At 40.2% G+C, this 23,110-nt stretch overlaps 1 protein-coding gene across 3 annotated transcripts in view; it reads right to left on the reverse strand.

Moving 5' to 3' along the window:
- The window catches only part of LOC109030272 (kin of IRRE-like protein 3), a 616,549-nt gene that overhangs the window by 151,707 nt on the left and 441,732 nt on the right, over positions 1–23,110 (reverse strand). For all 3 annotated transcript variants that reach the window (XM_072303754.1, XM_072303753.1, XM_019041151.2), the window contains exon 5: positions 6,361–6,471. In XM_072303754.1, the coding sequence (XP_072159855.1) occupies positions 6,361–6,471 (111 nt within the window). The remainder of the gene's footprint in view (positions 1–6,360; positions 6,472–23,110) is intronic.

Here is a 23,110-nt window from a genome sequence, read left to right on the forward strand (position 1 = left end):
TTCGGGCAAGTCCTGTGGGCGTTTCCTTCCTTTAGTGCACTTACAGTATACGTTTAATATAGAAGTTCACATATCAGTAAAACTCACAATAATTTTGGTTAACAGCATGGTTTCCATTCGCAGAAAAATTGACGAATTTAAAAATCGACTCCGGGCAACATGAGGAGGGCGAAACGGCCAATTTTGAATCATCATCTTTTAATTGAATAATTATTATAAAATTTTAATTGAATAAATGGTCAACAACGGGCCGTCAAACTAAAATCAACCCGCCAAACAAAAATAAACCCACCAAACCTGTCATCTCTTCAGTAAATTATCCGAACCTCCGGGTCTCATATGGACGTATTTCTACCAAACAAAACTATTTGATTATGACGTGAGTCCTGTTATGCATATATTCTTATGGGTCTCAGGGCTCATGTCTTAATGTATATAGTTCCGTTTGGCAGAAATACGTCCATATCATCCTTTCGAACCTGCTGGTCATACATCATCATTGGGAACCTCTCGGTCTCAAGCCCAACTCATCATTTCGAAAGATAGTCCCATCGCGCTCGGCGAGACCCCGCAAAGAGGATCAGCTGAGAAGTACATCCTTCACTGTGGCCAACAAATGCATACTTAATCTCCATATAGATCAGTCCACTGCCTCTCCCCTCCCTCCTTACCCCACACCGCGATGGACAAAAAGTGGTAACGGCACACTGTGGATCGAGTCAATCAGAGAAGACGGACATGAAATTTTTAACTAAAACTACAAATTTTGATGTTTAATTCGTCAAATTTCAAATTCTAGGGGGTGCTTTCAGAAGTAAATTTCACAAGAAAACCAACGAAACCACTTCCACAACCCCAAACTTTTGCATAAACGGAGTTATAAACGTTTGGAGTTTCCGAATTTTGTCCGACCTCTCCAGGGTGTTTACTAAAACGGGCTGGCTGCCAAAAATCAGTACTTTTACAGTACTTTTTCAGTACATTCCCCAGAAATAAAGTACCTCCTCAACAGAAAAATTCAGTAATTTTTCAGTACCTTCAATTGACAAAATTCGAAAATTTCAATTTCTCGCTCGAATTGCGACAAAAATGACAAAAAATGAAAAAATTCCGGACCTTTTTGTGAAATTTCCGCACTTTTCCAGTACTTTCGGACCGCCCCTAAAAAATCAGTACTATTTCCGGAAATTCCGGACTTGTAGACACCCTGTCCGACCTCTCCCATTGACTCGATCCACCGTGCGGCAGCTCACATGACAAATAGAGAAACTCACTCGCAGCCCGGATCGAAGGGGGTGGAATAGCCGCGCGGATTATGCGTCCGGTGGGGGAGGGGGCGGTGACAGAGATATATCCGCGGGGGAAATAAACTTAAGCCGGGAGACAAAAGAGTGAGGAGATAATGACGACCGATGAGGATGATATCTCGCACCTCCCCGGGTCCGGGCCCCGTTTCAATGGCCGAATGGAAAGGCATTTGTCGCGGGCGACTTGTAGAACACCCGGTGCGACAACGTCGTAATGACGGCTGTCGGAGACAGGACCGGGGACCCACCTTGCAACCCCCGACCGCCCCCGGCGGCGGTGAGACCCTCGGTGCCCGCTAACCCCTTTACGCAGATTAATCCATCAATCTAGTGTTGGCAGTCGGAGACGCTTATCTCCCTTATCTTGCCTTCGGGAGGAAAATATTCAAATCTATATCTCCGCAAATTGCCAAGTCTATGAAAAAGTCGCCAAGTCGAGGATCTCCGGTTTGATTTTTGAGTGGCTTCTTGAAACTTTTCGGCTTGAAAGCTTCCAATTCACCCTCTACATACCGACGGTGAAACTACCAAACCACGTATCTCGTTTGCGGTGTTTAAAAATCTACGCTCGCATTTTATTTTTTTGAAGTAGACCAAATCAATATCATTCCTTGAAATTTTCACAGAATTTTCTCCGCACGAAGAGGAAAAATCACAGAAATTTTCTAGACTGGACGTTAAGTAGTTTTTCATTTAAAAAATGAAGTATGACAGGAAGTCTGCGACGTCGCAAACCGAGATACGTGGTTTGGTAGTTTCACCGTCGATACACGGATTTCAACTGGACCGAGTTTGTTGAAAAGGAACCAACCCACATTTTCGGAAAAATTGAGTTAAGAATGTGTTGGAGTTCCACTAATCGTTTATTTTCACTTGTCAAAATCTGAAAGTCGAAAAAATGGAATTAATTTGTAAAAAGAGGGGTTGAACTTTATTTTCTACATTGAGCCTTATGCGGGAATAAAACTTCAAACCTCTTTTCTCAGTTTCAACTTAATGTGGATTGGTTCCTTTCTGATGAACTCGGTAAAATTTACTGGAAAACCCTCTCAGTCAAAAATTCTGAAATTGAATAGGCCATTCTCAAAAAGACTCAAGCTCCAGAAATTAAAATGGAACGAAAACAATTAACAACTGTAAATTGACTTATTTTAAATCTTAGACCAAGTAATAATTTGATGATTCAAGTAAATGCCTTAATTATTTGGAGCTTTGAGATCCGAAACGGGTCAACTTAAACGTTTTTTGAGTGTTTTTCTAGTATTTCAATTTTGGCGCTTCAGTCTTTTTGAGAATGAACGATTCAGTTGTGGCCTACGAATGAGGATGAGCATCCCGAATGTTGGTTTTCGTGCGAAAAATGCCAAACTAGGAAAGCAAAGCACGCGATGAACCATGTTTGTGTTTGTGTTTGTGCTCTGTTTGTTCAAACGAGTAATTTTGATTTAAGATAAAAATTGAATGATAAATTTAATCGGAAGTCCATTTTGTAACGCTACCATAATTTGCACAGTTATGAAAACGCCATGAAATTTTCAAACTTTGTCCTCCTGTTGATCTTCTCACTTGCAATATCACATACATAGTCATTTTCGTAAGGCGCTGTGAGGTAACTTAATTAACTCCTAGGCAATGCAAATTGCAGAACCAGTACTTTGAAGGCGATTCAGTATTTTCAACTGTTTCGGCTATCGAATGTCCTTCTTGGAGTACTGCAGTAACGTGCAATGCCTGAACTATTGAACATATCGTTGGCTAGTCTCTTGGAACAAGTTTCTAAAATGCGACGTTGCAGATTTTCTATCGTATTTTGTTAAAAAGAAAAACCCTGTTACTTTTTCTTGAATTTATTTGTTTTATATTTTTTATTTTTCATTACCCCCGTGCGATTACTCCAAAGTAATCCCAATCCATAAAATTTTTTCGACGTTTTTTAGAAAACTCAAATACGAATAGAGATTTTAAATTGCCGCATTGTTTAAAAAACCCCGTAAAATGTTTTCAGAATTTCGATGCGTCTTTTCTTTCATAAAATTCAATCCAGTTTTTTTCAGCGCATCACGGACACAATTATGTCTTACAGCTTTATTTGTCAACCGAATTGAAACTCGGTATCTCAGGACGGCCTCGAGGTTCATATTAAAATGTGACGAATTTCGACAACATTCTGGCAAGAGTGCGGACGGTGTCGTTTACGGAGCCGGCCCGGAAATTTATGCAGTCTCTTTGCGTCCCTCCCACGACTCGCTTGCGTGCACCGCGGCGCGGCATGGCGAAGCAAAGGAGGAGAAAAATGATGAAAAGGAATATATCAAAAGATCGTTTTTTTATCTGTCCACCGGGCGGTGTTTTTATCGTCACCTGCCTTTCCTTTGTTCTATGCAAATGCCTCATTTATCTCCGGCTCCTCGCTTCACCACCTACGAGTCGTCTTCCAAATCCCGCCGAGATAACTCCCCTCGAACTCCCGCTCCGAGTCCGGTACCTCTAAACCACTCAAAATAGGCTCTTTTGGGTCCGAATTCTTTTTTTTTTTTTTTTTTTTTTTTTTTTTTTTGGAAATGGATTAATTTTGTGTTACCTGTGTCGTTGAGGATTTGTTTGGCCATTCTTTGGGTGCATTAAGAAGAAGATCTTCGTTCAGATTCGTCTATCTAATTCTATATCGATAGACGACTAAAAATAGGCTCTTTCAAGTCAAGTTTTTTTGGGGATAGATTAATTTTGTGTTACCCATATCGTTGAGGATTTGATATGTTTGACCATTCTTTGGGTGCATTAAGAAGAAGATCTTCGTTCAGATTTGTCTATCTACATTGATGGACGACTCAAAATAGGCTCTTTCAAGTCCTAATTTTTTTTTGAATTGGATTAATTTCGTGTTATCTATGTCGCTGAGGATTTGTTTGACCATTCTTTGGGTGCGTTAAGAAGAAAATCTTCGTTTAGATTTGTCTATCTGCATCGATAGACATATCGAAATAATCTCTTTTTACTGTCGATAGACAAAGTGACATACCTTTCCTTTGTTCTGTTGTTCGGAACGGATTAATGTTGTGTTGCCTACGTCACACAATGGACCGAGTTAAAAGGAGAAGTCAAACAAAATCTGGAAACTTGGAAAGCCTATATTTTCGAAAGTATGAAACATAAAAGTTTAGGAGTGGTTCCGTGGTTTTTTTCGTGAAATTCCCTTTCGAAAACACCTCTTCAAATTGAATTTGTGACGAAATAAAAATCAAAATTTGAAATTTTAGCCGATAATTTCATTTCCAGCCTTTCCGAATAATTCGTTCTACCGTAAGTCGTTAGGGATTTGTTTTGACCATTCTATATAGGTGCATTGAGACAAAATCTTAGTTTCGATGTGTCTATCGATATACATAGACACATAAAGATAATCGCTAGGCTGACAGTCGAGAGAAAAAGTGACAAAAAATGTTGCTTTTTAGATAATCAAAGACGAAAGGTATAAGTAAAAGAAAATCTGGGTTGAAAGTTTTGAAAAAAGACATATCGACGACTGGCTTCTAGAAAAACGTAAATAACGAAAGGCGTTTAAGAAACTCCATTTATACTTAGCTTTTCTGAAAGAAATGTAACGAATTTTATGGGCTAGATTTCTGAGGAGCAATCGTGAGAGGGTGATGAAAAATACTAAAGAAGAAAATTAGAGAGAGAGAGAGAGAGTAACATGTTTTTCCTAAAAAAAGAAAGAAATACGAGTGAAAATCTGCAACGCTGCATTTTGAGAGGCGTGTTTTTAAGAGTATAGCCAATAATATGTTCAATAGTTTACGACTATCACGACACTAATTTAAGGTCTCCAGGAACACATTCGGTAGCCGAAACACTTAAAAACATTGAATCGCCTTCAAAGCACGGGTTCTGCAATTTGCATCGCCTAGGAGTTAATTAAGTTACTTCACAGCGCCTTATGAAAATGACCGTTTCTAGGATATTTCAAGTGAAAAGAGCTACAGAAAGACGATAAGTTTGAAAATTTCATGGTGTCATCAAAACTGTGCAAATTTAGATGGCGCTGTTGCGCCACTTACGAGCAGTTTTTACTATCAATTTTTATTTACCTAATATTATTCGTTGGAACGGACACGATTAAACAGAAACTTTCACGATTTGGACGAAACTTGGTAGGACTAACTACCTTCTTTCTCGGCAATTTTTGCGTTTTGTTACGATCTTCTCAGAGGCTAAACCTTGAAGTTTTGCTAGATATTTGGGGAAAATTTATTTTGGCGATTTTTGCTAATCAGAACCGCTAACAATCAACACTCCAAAATACATCTTAAAGAAAAAAACGATCGGTTGGTTTAAAATGGTTGGGACAACAAAATTCCAGTCTTTTGGCCAGATAGATGTGTCTTTGTTTTACTGTAAAATAATAAAACTTCAGATATTATTACCATCGTACCTATAACCTGTTGTAATTTGTTTATGATAGTTTAATACTTACACTCATTTTCTTCTAGAGAATTTTTGGAACCTATTTTAGAACTTCACATGGTTTGAAACTAAATTCAAACAAAAGATTCAGAAAATTCAAGCCTGAGTTTCGATGACTGGTTGGTGCATTGGAAAAAAAACACATTGGATATAGAGTCCAGACTCTTAAAAACATCGATATGAAAAAATACTCTTGATTCAATCAGATTTAAGCTTAAATTAAGAACCAAACCTCTTAATTTGAGCGGATTTCCTTTTGATTCAAGCTTAAATCTGATCGAATCAAGAGTCCTTTTTCTTGTCAATGTTTTCAAGAGTCTGGACTCTAGATTCAATGTGTTTTTTTTTCCAAAGTGGGGAAAAATATCTAAAGGCGATGAGTGGGGAGGGTTGGAGTGATAAAATCAAAGAGAGGGAGAGTGATATGGAAAGACATCGTAGATGAGGGCAACAAACCTCGCCCAGGGCTGTGGTACCGTTTGTAATGTAATGTAAATTCAAATCAACTGAGGAGAAAACTTATATTAAAAAGACCGATTATATTGATTATATTCTGTCTAAATGGCCTATGATAAGTGTGGTAACTTACCTCCTCGGACTTCACACCGCAGATACAAATCTTTGCCCACGGTTAACGGACCGACAACACTTGACAGTTCTCGGCCAGAGATATCGTACATTTTTAATTGGTCTGGAGGCACTGAAACAAAAGAAAAACCAAATTTGAGACAAACATAACAACCAAACATAACAAGAACGAAAAACGATTTTTTTGGTCAAACTGTTTAAAATACAAGGGACCGTCATGAGTCATGTCAAACCAGCGACATGGGATATTTGTACTAGATTTTGCAATGGGGAACCAACATTTCTAACCCATCCGTAAAAAGACTCTTATAGGGGTTAAGATTTATAAAAAGGTTTCGGAGGTTGGAACTCTCCAGCAATTGTACAGTATATTATCTCCTGCCAAAAACTGAGAGTCGAAAAACCGAACTCAGTTTGTGAAAAGAGGGATTAAAGTTGATTTTCTATATTGAGCCTCACGAAGGAATAAAACTCCAAACCTCTTTTTCTCAGCCTCAACTTAATGTGAGTTGGTTCCTTTCTGATGAACTCAGTCCATTTTCGCTTGTAAGTGGTCTTCAATTCAGACTTTACACTATCAGGAGGCAGCCAACGACTCCTTTAAAAATTCGCAGTTTCAGGTCTGAATAATAGATACAGCGCTTTGAAAAAAAGCCCGCCTCATCTTTCCGCGTCCTAAAATACTATAGCTCAACTCTAAATTGATTCAAACTCGCAGAGTCCCCCTCGAGGTTTCCCCCGGTTTTTTACGAAACTTTCGAGAGCTCTTTGTCACTGATCACGCAATTATTTATAAATGAGTCCTTTACATCATCACTCGAAAGTTGACAAACTTAAGAGATTGTCTAGCTCGGAGTGAATAAATTATGAGCGGGACCGGCTTCGATTTAAGAGGCGGACGGCCACTCGCCGCCCGGGCCGCTCGCGCAGCTAAAAATTCAATGTTAAACTCCGGGCGGAAACTCGAGAGCACAATCGTAATTCCCTAACTCACTTTTCCCGCCGGCAGCGTCGACGACTACAAAAAAGGAGCTCCCGTTGCCGAATCGTACGTAATGGACTACTAGACAAGGTACGAATTTCAGCATTCTGATTCATATTTCTTAACTAAAATTTCACGTAAAATACGATGCACACAACGAAAATTACCGAAATCAACTCCTTACGAAGATATTAAATGATTCTTGATGCGTAAATTCAAACCACCCGCTCATGAAAACTCAATGCTCTACGTGACTCACATCGCGCGCTAAACGTTATCATGACAGTATCTGCGATTTAAAAATCTGGCAGCCTCAATCTTGACGCTTTGGCTCAGCTATAGCAAATTACTTATAGTTTGAACAACACATGGTGGGATATGAACATTGCTCAATTGAGAAGCTTGCTGAAACCGTTGTAGTGCGCAATTTGACTCAAGTAGAGCTTTGAGTTTCTTGTGAGCGGGCAGTTCAAATTCCTCGTAACCAATGTGAAATAAAAGCGTTAATATCTTCGTTAGGATTTGGTTTCAGTAATTTTAGTTGCACGAATCGTGTTCTACGTGAAATTCTGGTAAAGAAACTTGTATCGGATTGCTTAAATTCGTATATTGTCTAGTGGTCCATTATCCACTATTTTACGTAGGGTGTATGCAAATTTCGGGGGAGAAAGGCAACGCTGCAAGGCGGCGCTCTTAATGTACCTGTGTGAATTTCAACGTTTCGACGGGGAGCCCGGGGGCCGGCGGGGGGGGGGGGGGGTTTCCGAGACCGGGGCTGCAAATTCTTCATTAGATCCTTTTACTGCAGTGCTCTAGCGCCCCGTACAACTTTGAACTATCCGGTAACTTTTTGTTGCAGTGGAGCGCGAACCCGGGAAGGAACTTGATTAAGGGACTGATTCTTAACTTTCCTCATCGCCAGGAGATCCAAGTGGAAGACTTTCAAGAATTGGTCAAGGAGATTGTGATTTCCCCCCGTTGCCAGCCTAGGACTCACAGGCGATTATGTAGCATCGCGTCCAAGATATTGGACTCCATGCTCACCCTTGATATACCTGCTTGCTCATCTCGTCCAAGATCTTGGACTCCATGCTCATCGCTAAACTTCTCACTTTTTTGCTTGAGCATGGAGTCCAAAAGCAAGTAGACCTCCTTTAGTTTTAAAGTTCATCATGATAGAAAATCGTATATTCGCTTATCTATTCTAACTTGAACTAACCTAACCTAACCTAACCTAACCTAACCTGACCTAACCTAACCTAACCTAACCTAACCTAACCTAACCTAACCTAAGCAACGTACAATTTTTTTCGAGAACTTATTTTTTCTTTATTTCACAAAAATTGTCTTCATACATTTTTGGACCCCATGCTCGTGTATTGTCAGAGAATACCTGCGTCCCACACTTTTGGACGTTATGCTCACTTCAATTTTTCGAAAAAACTATCCCTAATTAAAGTGAGCATGGAGTCCAAGATCTTGGACGTGATGAGCAACCGAACATTATATAGCTGAGTATGGAGTCCAATATCATGGACGCGATGCTACATTACCGGACTCACGACCGGGGCTGGAATATCTTCGAGCAGAGACGTGGCGAGGGTTGTCTGGGGTCGAATTTTATCTCGAAGCTAGGAGCCTTCTTGAAGGTTCTGTACCGTTCCGTCTCGTTTTTCATAAATTCAAATTTAGCCACACTGAAAAAATATGGTAGATTTTACCATACTCTGACTACGGTAATAAACACCAGACTCTATGGTAGCATTTAACATATTATGCTATGTTTCACCAAAGTTCTGGTGAAAATAAGTCTGGTTATTTTCAGTAAGAATCATTGTGTAAAAAATCAAGTAGACATATAGTAGATATAAGGGGCAAAAACACTAAAAAGTAGTCCGAACTGTAAGTAACAAGGTGGATAAATGGCGCAGGGTTCACACCATTTTGCGAGGAAAATGAAGATTAACGGAATTAACTTTATTAAAGTAGATAAAATAAGAAATCTAATCCATTCAAGTCTGCCAAAAATTAAAATCAATCAAAAATGAAAAGGAAATATACCCATCTTAACTATTAGTCCCAGAGTCAAAATAAAACTACACATATAACCTAAGTTAAATATATAAAATAAGGATCCCAAATTTAATTTTTAATTTTTAATTTAATTTTTTTATTTAATCCCAAATTTTTTCGGCTCTACTTGAAATTCTTGGAACTTCTTGGCTTTGCTTTCCCCGCGAAATGGTAAGGACCCAGCACCAAATAGTCCTGATTGGAGTTACGACGTTTTCCCTGTGCATGGCAGTACAGAAGCATTGCAAAAAATGACGCTCAACTACACAAATCAGAAATCTGATTAAGGAGATATTCCTGATCGGAGTTACGACGTTTTTCCTGAGCACGGCAGTACAGGAGCATTGCAAAAAATGACGCTCAACTACACAAATCAGAAATCTGATTAAGGAGATATTCCTGATCGGAGTTACGACGTTTTTCCTGAGCACGGCAGTACAGAAGCATTGCAAAAAATGACGCTCAACTACACAAATCAGAAATCTGATTAAGGAGATATTCCTGATCGGAGTTACGACGTTTTTCCTGAGCACGGCAGTACAGAAGCATTGCAAAAAATGACGCTCAACTACACAAATCAGAAATCTGATTAAGGAGATATTCCTGATCGGAGTTACGACGTTTTTCCTGTGCACGGCAGTACAGAAGCATTGCAAAAAATGACGCTCAACTACACAAATCAGAAATCTGATTAAGGAGATATTCCTGATCGGAGTTACGACGTTTTTCTTGAGCACGGCAGTACAGAAGCATTGCAAAAAATGACGCTCAACTACACAAATCAGAAATCTGATTAAGGAGATATTCCTGATCGGAGTTACGACGTTTTTCCTGTGCACGGCAGTACAGAAGCATTGCAAAAAATGACGCTCAACTACACAAATCAGAAATCTGATTAAGGAGATATTCCTGATCGGAGTTACGACGTTTTTCCTGAGCACGGCAGTACAGAAGCATTGCAAAAAATGACGCTCAACTACACAAATCAGAAATCTGATTAAGGAGATATTCCTGATCGGAGTTACGACGTTTTTCCTGAGCACGGCAGTACAGAAGCATTGCAAAAAATGACGCTCAACTACACAAATCAGAAATCTGATTAAGGAGATATTCCTGATCGGAGTTGCGACGTTTTTCCTGGACACGGTAGTACACAATCATTTTTAAACGCTTAATTCTCTGTCATCAAACATGGTGTATCGATTTCAACTTGGTGTTTTACAAAGTCTCTAAGCACTCGTCTTTTGGCACCAAAAAGGTTTTTCTTAAACTAACCTATTCGCCCGCTGCGCAGTTTTAGGTGTTTCCTGAACAATTTTTTTTTTTCCGAGTTGGTGTGTTTTCGAACTCACTGATTCAAATCTGGTTAAAGAGATATTCCTGATGGGAGTTCTGACGTTTTTCCTGTGCACGGCAGTGCAGAAGCATTGCAAAAAATGACGCTCAACTACACAAATCAGAAATCTGATTAAGGAGATGACGGCGAGCACGCGGGAAATAAATCTCCTTTCAACAAGCACACTTGTTTGTGGATGGGAAATCTCTCCTCTCCGACAAGCACACTTGTTCGGGAAAAAGTTTCCCCGGAGTGTTTAAAAATTGAAGTAAATACGCAAATGCAATGAGAGAGCCACGCGCGCTTTGCGGGTTGCGGGGGCGGCGCACGAAGGCGCGCGCGGAGCCTCCCTCGGAAGTGGCGGAGCCTTAAGTTCGCCTCGTAAATAAAACGAAGCCTTTGTTCCGAAAACTTTCGGCGGTAGCGCGCTCTTGGAAGTCGGGTAACGCGGTAGCTATTGTCCCCTCAAGATCTTCTATAATTATTATTTTAAAGCGAAAGGTTCTCGCCTCTGTGGGGTTCGGCGAGCAGCGCGCTCCGTACACAACGGGGTTAAAAAGGTGCTCATTATGAGCCGGGAATCTTGAAGACAATCCGGAGCTCGGTTCACAAAGGGGCGTAACTGCACGTTGACATGAGCCCGGAGAAGCATTGACTTAAATGGACGACAGAGCTCATCGCCAAATGCAGTTACGCCTTTATGTCAATCCGTGCGACCCTCCCTGGGCCCTGAATAATGTAATATGTGAAACATAATGGGAGCCCCTCCACCTAGCTCCCACTTTACACCGGTCGTAAGGAAAAACGACGTATGAACATACCAACGTTGCAAATTTTCCTCTGGTAAGTTGTGACGTTTCGATAAATCTTGAGACAATTGTTCTTTAAATTTGTTATCAAATTTTGTTCGCACTTCAATCAGGCGTGTGCGATAATTTTGACAAAAAGTACCCATAACATTCTTTAAAAACGAATATTTAATATCGGAAAATCTGGCGGCATTCAAATGCCCTTGCGACATTTTTCCTCAACACGGCAGCGCTGTGCCACTGAGCGACTGTCGGTGATTCAAATTCGTTCTCCGGGCCCGAGTTTTATGGGGAAAATAATAACTCACGTAATCTAACACTTGTAACGTGTAGCACCCTGGGTGAGAGCACCTTCTTTATACGTGGAGCGCCATGTATCTTGCCGCACACCGGTTAGAAATGACTATCATCCGGGATAAGAGCGCCGGGTGTGAACATGTGATGCAAATCATTACGGAGATTGCTACATGCGATTTGCGAAAAGGGACAGCGAAATTTGGACTTTCAATATTTTTGGCATTTTTGCGAGAACATGTTTTCTAATGGCTGCTTTGGGTTGACTTTTGTTTAAGGGAGGGAAGAGGAAACTCATTATTGAAAGTGTTATGACATGTAAAAAATAACTCATGCGAGGATTTCAAGAAAGTGAAATTTCGAGGAAAGCTTCATGATAATTTTCTTCCTACTTAAAACCTTTTAAGTTCTTGGTCTTCTCAGTTATAAGCAGAGGCGGATCCAGCAATTCGGCAACACCGGATTTTCTCCATTTAAACCTGTGCTAATCAATCGATTCTTGCCGGAGCACCTTGCCCCTCCAAGAATCGATACATTCCCATAGGTTTAAATGGAGGAAATCCGGTGTTGCGAAATTGCTAAATCCGCCAATGGTTATAAGCAGATTTCAACAATCAGTTCGCAGAAGCCGACATTCTGAATAAAAGTTAACGCGGAGACATGACTTTCGAGTCAACGCAATTTCTGTCCTCCTATGTATCCATTCTATCGCAATGAAAATGACAAGATGAAATCATTGGCCCAATTCCGGGATAGAAAATAGCCGCCTCACATAAAGGTGACAAAAAAGAGCAAAATACTCACTTCTCGAAGCTCAATGTAAAAGGTAAGTGTGAACCCCTTTTTCACAGAAAAGTGATCATACTCTCTTGCAATTTCGATGTCATAACTACGCTGCAATAAACTTTTCCCGGAATGCGGGTTGGCCTGCATACTGTATATATCACTCATTCTCAGTATTACTATAACGATCTTACTACGCGAGGGAGCGCCTTCATTTCGCTCGGATACCTAGAAGTGCCCGCATGACATGAGTATCACAAACCGTGCCCCGCTTTATGTTGTTAACAATTACGAGGAAAGACTTCTCCGTTAGATACTCCATTCTAAGTAAGGCTGATTCTATTGATCGACTGTTCTGTTGCAGTACAAACTCATGACGCTTATCTTATCCACAGGGGCCTTGACAAAGTGGTTTCCAGGTCAGAGGTATATTTTAGAGACCTCGTACTGCTATCTTCCCTTGAGTGCAAAAGTGAAGTGACTTGCGGAATTCGACGCTCAGATTCTCCTAATGATGGCAGATGCCCAAACAGTTGAGCAAGAGATCTGACAAACCGAACTTACTTGCAAAAACGCACCGAGGTAAATGCTCACAGCGACATCCATCAGCCATCATTAGGCGAATTTCATTCGATTTTTTGCTCAAAAATAAGGTGCTCATCAATCGTTACTAAGGTTATTGAAGAGAGATACAGTTTCAAATGAGAATCTGCTTGTTTGTTACCACGAAAATTCATAGGCATCTAGCGTGAAGCGACGGAAAATAAAAACGCATTCAATGAATTGAATAGGCACACCGAACTCCCAAGAGGTCGAATAGTGGTATCACGCCCTACGACACATATCTCAAAATTCTACATTCTAAACCGGTGGTTTTTCATTTCCGTACTGAGGAAATACGCCGTAAGAGCCCCCAGACGTTGCCATATTTCCTTCGATAATATTAATTTACTTGGAAAATTGTGGATATTTTTCTTCAAATTTTTCTGACAATTTTTCTGATTGCGTTAGCAATTAAATGTATAATATTTAGAGAATCCGAGGAAAAATATGCAAATGCTATCCTCAAAAATTAATATCTTATCAAAGGAAATTTGGCAAATCCTGAAAGTTCATACGGCGTCATTCTTTAAAATGGCAGTTAGGGTGATTTTTTCGGCAGTTAAATCATTCATTAACTTTAATTACTTAATTTGAATATTTTGCTTGAAGTTATCCGGCACAAATTATGAGTAAAATTTATCGTATAGTTAACAAAAAACAACATTTATTTTCCGAGGAAATGCGTTAATTATCCGATAACAATTGACAAAGTATGAATGCTGTGGATTTAGTGCCACGCACAACGCACAAGGAGTCGCATTGCATTTGACACCTGATGTGAAAAGGTCATTGACGTATAGAAACGGTTTCAAATGAGAATCAGCTTGTTACCACGATAGCGTGAAACAACGGAAATTAGCAATTGTAGGAGCAAATTGTAGCAATTGCATTGTAGGAATTTAGCATGAAACAACGGAAAACAAAAGCTCCTTCAATGAATTGAAAATGCGCATCGAGCTCAGTCTTCATTACGCGAATTTCTTACGATTTTTTGCCCGAAAAGATGCTCAAATATCATCATTAAGCGAAAAAAGCGTTGACACACGAACTTAACTTTTTCCTCGCTCGATTACATTTCTTTAAATTTTAGCACGGGACACAGAGTGAAATAAATCACTGCCACAAAGAATATTGTCCCTGTCGCGAAGGAAGAGTATGACGTATAAAACTATGATTTCACTACGTCAGCAATAATTTTTCTAATCATGATGATATTTTTTAAAATAGTTCTTAAAACAATGATTATCGTGTTATAAAAATTCAATGTTGAGGTAATGTATTACGGCTCATGTGCCATTCTATTTTTGTGTGAAAAAGACAATTTACCAGGTGATAGTGCACACTATTAAATACATTGTTTCTCTTCCAGGTAGATTGACGGTTCAACCTATTGTGATAGAAAAAAAAACAGGGTTATTTGACGGTTACCACGGTAATAATGTCACACAGGATTCCACGGTATAGTGGAACCGTGGATTCTGGTAATATTATTGATGAGCACAGAAGCATAACCATGCTCATAATAGCATGTCTGTGCCCACAGTAATATTACGGTGAACACGGTCATATCATCGTGCTCATCGTTACAAGAATCAAAATCCACGGTTCTACTACCGTGGAATCCCGTGTGACATTACTGCCGTTGTAACGGTAGAATAACTGTGTTTTTTTTTTTCTCGACAATGTATTTAAGAGATTCTATTGGAGAAAAATATACCACATGTGGTATATTTTTCTCCAATAGAATCTCTTAAATACATTGTTTCTCTTCCAGGTAGATTGACAGTTACACCTACTGTGTGCCTCAAGAAATGTGGTAGTAGTAATAATAAGAAGTAGGAAATATTACGGTTCATACATTACTTTCTTTTGTGTGAAAAAGACAATTTTCCCAGTGATAGTGATATATTCTTCTCCTATAGAATCTCTCAAATATATTGTTTCTCTTCCAAGTAGATTGACGGTTCAACCTACTGTGTGCCTCAAGTAGTATCAAATCCCCCTGTTGTCAGATCGAGAAGGATCCCCACGAGTCCCCCCTATGGATCCCTTCTAAATTAGGAGTCCCTCCCTGTCTAATTAGGCAACCGAGGGTCCCACGCGGCTTTAACAGGATTCCGATTAACGTTAACAATCGTATCTCCGCGAACATCCGTTCCCTGCTGCGAGAAAAACGACTTCTTCAGCGAAATTCTTTATTCCCGCGCCGTGGTTCCACTCGCCCCTGCCCCCGCGACCCGCGAGTCGCTCTATTATTAAAGTCCCTTCCTTGTTTCCTTTTTATTCGCCACCGTATTAGACGTGAGTGGCCCGAGTCAGGTGCCCTGATGAACAATGAGAGGAAGAGCTTTGCCGGCCTCCCCGGCTGCGGTCGTGGGTATCCTTCACGCACAGTGGTCGCGACGATGGCCGACTTCCGATTACGTCAGAGTAAACGACTCATTTAGTGGCTACGTAATAGTTCAAATGGAAAAAAAAACACACACATAACCTTGCTTATGAATCCCGCCCTTTTCGACATGGTGGTGAAAGGTGGTCCAAGTGTTTTTACAATCCATAACAATCGAACTTTCTCGAGTTTAATGAGACCTCACTGGAAAAAAAAACACACATTGGATCTAGAGTCCAGACTCTTAAAAACATCAACAAGAAAAAGTACTCTTGATTCAATCAGATTTAAGCTTAAATCATGAGGAAATCCGCTCAAATTTAGAGACTTGGTTCTTGATTTAAGCGTAAATCTGATTGAACCAGGATAATTTTTTTCTTGTCGATGCTTTTAAGAGTCTGGATTCTAGATCCAATATGTTCCCCCCCCCCCAGTGTGATTTATGACCGGTCAATGACTAAACTTTAATAAATTCACACAATTTACTCATGAAGAATTTGTACATGAGGTTATGTTAGTTTGTTTTGGTTTGGACCAAGAGTTTGATGTTGAATCGAATGACCCAGCCACTAAACCATTCTATGACGCCATACGTCGAAATGTTGAGGATTTTGCTGATTTGAAGCATGCCCAGAGGAAAACCCGCGTTTGTGTGAACCAGTAAGGTCAGTGGGCGCTTTTCGAATCAGCGGGCTGATTCACAGGAAAAAATGGATAGCTGATTTAATAATTAAATTGTTCAAAAATATACCCGACGTGTTTCAAATGTACGTCTTTCAATAGTGGAAAGCTAATTTAACCACGGGTGTGGTTAAATTAGCATTTCTGCTTTTAAACAAGTCGGACACTTTTTTAACACCAAAGTTGTTAAATCATCAATTCCATTTTTTCGGTGTTATTAAAATCGACAGACAAAACGATGGACAAAGAGGAGAAAGAGAAAATGGATCGAATTCTTTAGGTGAAAGCCAACGATCGAAAATCTATAGATCCTCCTTTTCCTCTGAGGAAAATAAATTATAATTCTGTTCGAAGAAGGAAATGTATCAAGGTTCACATTACAGGTATCATTGTGCCTATCTATGTCAAATCTTAGGGATATTTTATATCGTAATTTTTTACGCATATTAATAAACTTACTGAATTTTCTTGCAAACAATTCGGAAAACACGATTTTACCCCTCTATCATGAGAAATTGAATACTAAATCCATACAATCCGGAAGCAAAGAATAGTCAATGTTCGTAAAAATAGGTCGCGGACATTTTTTACGAAGTACATTGCCAAGTTTGCCAACTGAAATTACATACACATTACTGAAATTAAAACTCTTTTAGAATTTATTTATAGATTGCGGTAAGAACGTCCGCTTTTTCTTCGGAGGCAGAGTTCAGAATTATTTCTCGTTGTTCATTTCTGTACTTAATCTTCCGTCCATTGAGCACCGGGGCAAAAAGTGCCTCCGGTTACCTGGACAAACTTGACAAAAAAGTCAGGGCACGGCAGAGAACGGCTAATCCGAAAAAATAAACAAAAACGAATAAAATAAATTAAAAAACTTGTATTGCGGGCCGCAGCGAAACCCGCTGGAGGCGAGCGAGTGCGCTGCTGAGACCATTCAAGCAGGCTCTCGAGTGTTCACTTCTCGACCCCTGTAAAAACAAAAAGATATCTCCTCGGAGTGGACTACATGGCTTCGAGGAGTTTCAGACGGATTTTCCATCCGCTCGCAGATGTTCCGAGCCCAATTAAGAATTTGAAAGGAGGTCGCAATTAACGTGGGATCCGAGGGCTTCCTCATACCTCGATTTGTGTTCAAGTTACGGTTTGGGGTTGCCGAGAAATTTAGTGACCTAAACTGTATGGCACGGGAATGAGTGACTGCAAGAGGGCAAAATATACCACAGACTACTTTCGGAAGTTAAGACACTTTCTTTCTCCCACTTACTGAATGTTTATAAATCGAAATGATTCATTTTCTTTGTAACATGGGTCCTAGGACACATTACGATACGTGTTTAACAGGGCGAGGACACTCACGGGGGGAGATAATTTATTTTGATTAATTTTCGTCAAACACTGGAAAAAAACAAATTGGAATTAGAGTCCAGACTCTTGAAAACATCGACAAGAAAAAATACTCATGATTCAATCGGATTTTTGCTTAAATCAAGAACCAAGCGAACATCGCGAAGCGCGCACTGGCGCCTACAAACCTAACAGGGATACTTCACGCATTGCGCAATGCGTGAAGTATCCCTGTTAGGTTTGTAGGCGCCAATGCGAGTGCGCGCAATGCGTGAAGCATCCCTGTTAGGTTTGAAGGCGCCAAAGCGCGCATCGCGATGTTCGCTCGGTTCTTGATTTAAGCAAAAATCCGATTGAATCATGAGGATTTTAGCGGCTCTGGTGCTTGCACTAGAGCTGCTATTCCGGACGGTCCCAGCTGGGGAGTATCAATGCAGCATGTTACATTGTAGAGACCGCGCGTTGGTTGATGGGAATCGGCGCCATTTTCGGCTATGTTCCTTGTCATGACTTTATTTTATTGCATACTGTTTTATTGTTAGTCAATGCTATGTTGTGTATTGTATTTTTGGAATCATGGTGATACAGTAAACAATTCAAAACTTGTTTGTGCTTTTATCTCGTGATGGAAAAAATGTACTTTACGTTCAAAATTTGAAAATTTGAATTTTAAAGTTTTCGCGGTTAAGGAAGCTTTAACCACTGGGTTGGAGCTTCCTATTCATATTACTTGATATCAGCTGATAGCAAACAAAGGTTACCAGGGAAACCGTAAACGTCTAACAACTATCGTGGCCATTGGGGCGATTCGACAGTTTGAATCGTTTTCGTTGATTGAATCGACAGTTGTCGGATTGTACATCAATGACAAAATGTGTCTAGGCCCTCATTCTTGACTACAACTACTGCCCCCAGAGCCGCTCTCCGACGCCAATGCGTTGGAGCTTCCTGCTTGTTTTCTTATCGATGTTTTTAAGAGTCTGGACTCTGGATCCAATGTGTTGGGCGCTTCTGGGTACCAGATGCGCCCTTTCCAGCCGTTCGACTCCCCCGATGTAACATGTACTATACTACATACCGTTTTGCCTTATGGGTAATGACGCCATTCTGGTACACCCGGGAAAATTTGATTTTTTTCTGCATCTGGTATTCGTAAAAGTTTTCGTGAAATGTTTTGCTTTTAAGCATAACAATCTCGCACGGACGTATTACCTGGTTAAACTATTTTGGGGCTTCGTTATGCTTAAATGCCTCATATTCGAGGTTGTAGTTTCAGATTGATTCGAAAAAATCACGAACAGTCACGTGATCTCTTCATTTTAGTGACGTATTACTGTGCTATTTTGTGATTGGTTCATTTTCTCGGCGCAGCATCGTCAAGCGTCAGCTGTTTGCGGCTCTGGGTTGAAGGTTTAAGGTTATGTCAGAGAGAATAGAAAGTTAGAGGCCCGACTCGATGCTAGGTAATTGAAACAGATGCGCTCGCAGCGCGCTCGCTGGCAACGTACGCAACTACTATTTTCTATTGTTTTCCAGAGACTAGCGGCGGGTATGTTGCTGCCGGACCACCTTCACGTAGGCAATTTGTTCTACATCGTCCGTCCGCAATACTCTCGCTTGGCCGTATGAAAACGTTTAGTCCAGGCAATCTAGCATTTTAGGTGGAAAAAAATCGGAAGCAAATTCCAACTATAGGGCGTTGATGTACCCCAGTAGGAGTGTAGTTTCTGAAAATTCCCCAACTTTCCGACGTGCGGAAAGCCCTGAAAAATCAGGGAACTCCCTGAAAATTTGCCAATTTTCAAACGCCCATAACTTGGCGTCAAATTATCGTATTGAGGTCATTTTTTTTTTAAATTGTCAGAAATTGAGTCAGGTACATGTTAACGACAATTACGTTTGGAGAAAAAATTACCACAGTTGTCAAATTTACGAAAAATTGAAAATTTGTCTTTTCTAAAAATCTTTAAAGCTGATTTCAGGTCCCAAATCGTTAGAAATCGGAAAAAATGCCTTCTACAAAAGTTGTACAGAATGTTTTAAGCTTTAAAACGGTATATTAACGAAATTTGTACGATGATTTGTCGCCAAACTACGCGCAAAAAACCCGGGATTTTTTTCCCGCGCGAGAGCGGCGGGTCCTTCCGACTCAACGCGTAGCCACTTGTTAAAATCTAAAATTTCTCCAGGATCTTACTTTTAACATATAATTATGAAATTGGGAGTATCTACTTGTTTAATAAAAGTATGAGAACACCCCCTCTCCTTCCACCCCTATCCCTTGTTGCCATAATTATCATAAAAATGTTATCTCTATCGCGTTAGTCAGAGAGAAATACGGTTTGACCCGGAACAAATTGCATAACACACTTTTCCTATGTAAACGCCATCAGTAGATCCTCCTGAACAACATACTAAAATTTTACCACGGTCCGACCCCGGAACACCCCCGAAAATGCCTAAAATCAAAATGGCGGCCATAATAAGGCCGTATGGGATTTCGGTATTTTAAAATGTTCCTATAGTGTCATGTGAGGTATCTTTTCCTACGTAATTTTGGTCGCAGATTTCATATATAAAGTCAAATAAGCCCCCGGGTCAAAAGGGGTGCCCCAAATCCAAGATGGCGACTAAATTTGAAAGGCAAGGGAGGTCATTTTTTAACTTTTACGTGATTGGGCAAGTGAGGTATCATTTCCTACATAATATTGGTCGTGGATTTCATTAATGATGTCAAAACAGCTCCCCGGTCAAAGGGGGTGCTCTAAATCCAAGAGGGCGGCTAAATTTGAGAGGCAGGAGGGGTGCATTTTTAGATTTTTACAAAAAAGGCGAGTGAGGTGTATCAATTCCTATGTAATTTTGATTCTAGATTTCACGTATCAAGTCGAAAAAGCCCGCTGGTTGAAGGGAGTGCCCCAAATCCCAGAGGGCGGCTACATTTGAAAGGTGGAAGGGTGCATTTTTTTAAAAAAAAAATCCACCTAACACGGCAAGGAAGGTGTCTATTTCCGTTTATTTCTGGCCCTGGAACAGAAATTAGGTGTAAAAAGTTTCTTTAATAAAACAAAGATTATAATAGTACGTCTGATAGGAATTTTTGCTAAAAAACGCGCGTTCGCCCTACCTATTGAATTAACAAGCTAAACATACTCGCTTCCAATTTTAGTACGTCTCTAGCATTCCTTAACCATCTCTGCAAGAGGATTTATTCTCTTTTTCTTCGTCTATTCCCTATTACTGGACAGTGCATGAACTTAATTAAAATCTACCTATCCATATTCGGCACACACTTCCAATCCATGGTGCAGGGTGGTGCATGCGAAAGGATATGTAGATGTTGATATCGTTGATTGGGGTGTTCAAGCTTGCAAGAGCACCGCAACATAAATGTAATAGGAGAGGAGCCGGAACCATTTGTTTTTTTGTTAAATCAATCAGAAGACATCAATTTTTCTTTGCTCTGTAGAAGTTCTATTACTTTAACGCTAAATGCAAGACGATCGCTCAGAACATTCCTTGTATACGTCACAGAATCAGTCAACGTTTATGTAAGCAGCTACTGTTCTTGAATGCGTTTACTGGTTGCGATTCGACCTGCCATATGCACGGAATCAGAAAAGGAACTACATTCAATACGCGTGAAGAGATCTTTACCTGCAAGAATCTACCGAAAGGTTCTTAGATCCCAAGTAAAGCCTTGAACGAATATGGAAAGCTGAAAAAGACGTAACATTTCTTCTCTGTGGTGCCACAAAAATGAGACTCTCAAAAACGTCCGTCATCACGTTTTCAAAGGAAAAAGTTGCAGCTTGCAAAATCTTCGTCGCAAATAGAGAGATTAACTCCGACATTTTCAGCCATGAAGCACCATCAATATAAGGAGCTACAATCCAACTGTGGACGGGACAAGCCGATCTGGATGCTTGTCAATCGGGATGAATGTATGAAAACAACGAGATTCATTCCACTGTCGACCGACCTGCCTCCTGCTCCAGAGTCGCTCCTTAATATCCTTCGTTGTTATTTTAAGAAAGGGTTTGACACTATGCAGCGTACTTATGTAAGGTCAAGCCCCGACTTTCGCAGAAGTTGCGCCGACTTCAACTGTAAAAACTTGGAGAAACCCGAGGTGAAAGATCCTGACGAGCCTGACACAGAATTGGAATCAGCACGCTGATTCAGATTTTATCCTATCCTGACAAGAAAAGGTACGTCACGTGAGCAACAACAACTCATTTGGTGCTCCTGTTAAATTATTTTATTACCGTGAACAGCCATGATGGTCACCTTCCTGCATAACACGTATCATTTTTTAGTAAAATTAATGTTTTACATTCTTCAGACTCGTTGAATAAAAATTAACAGAAATAGACACCTTCCTTATACCGTGTTAGGTGGATTTTTTTTTAAAAAAATGCACCCTTCCACCTTTCAAATGTAGCCGCCCTCTGGGATTTGGGGCACTCCCTTCAACCAGCGGGCTTTTTCGACTTGATACATGAAATCTAGAATCAAAATTACAAAGGAATTGATACACCTCACTCGGCTTTTTTGTAAAAATCTAAAAATGCACCCCTACAGCCTCTCAAATTTAGCCGCCCCCTTAGATTTAGAGCACCCCCTTTGACCGGGGAGCTATTTTGACATCAATAATGAAATTCTCGACCAAAATTATCCAGGAATTGATGCACCTCACTCGCCTTTTTTGTAAAAATCTAAAAATGCACCCCTCCTGCCTCTCAAATTTAGCCGCCCTCTTGGATTTAGAGCACCCCCTTTGACCGGGGAGCTGTTTTGACATCATTAATGAAATCCACGACCAATATTATGTAGGAAATGATACCTCACTTGCCCAATCACGTAAAAGTTAAAAAATGACCTCCCTTGCCTTTCAAATTTAGTCGCCATCTTGGATTTGGGGCACCCCTTTTGACCCGGGGGCTTATTTGACTTTATATATGAAATCTGCGACCAAAATTACGTAGGAAAAGATACCTCACATGACACTATAGGAACATTTTAAAATACCGAAATCCCATACGGCCTTATTATGGCCGCCATTTTGATTTTAGGCATTTTCGGGGGTGTTCCGGGGTCGGACCGTGGTAAAATTTTAGTATGTTGTTCAGGAGGATCTACTGATGGCGTTTACATAGGAAAAGTGTGTTATGCAATTTGTTCCGGGTCAAACCGTATTTCTCTCTGACTAACGCGATAGAGATAACATTTTTATGATAATTATGGCAACAAGGGATAGGGGTGGAAGGAGAGGGGGTGTTCTCATACTTTTATTAAACAAGTAGATACTCCCAATTTCATAATTATATGTTAAAAGTAAGATCCTGGAGAAATTTTAGATTTTAACAAGTGGCTACGCGTTGAGTCGGAAGGACCCGCCGCTCTCGCGCGGGAAAAAAATCCCGGGTTTTTTGCGCGTAGTTTGGCGACAAA

Source organism: Bemisia tabaci, chromosome 8 (genome assembly GCF_918797505.1).
Source record: "Bemisia tabaci chromosome 8, PGI_BMITA_v3".
In the NCBI taxonomy this organism is placed as follows: domain Eukaryota; kingdom Metazoa; phylum Arthropoda; class Insecta; order Hemiptera; family Aleyrodidae; genus Bemisia; species Bemisia tabaci.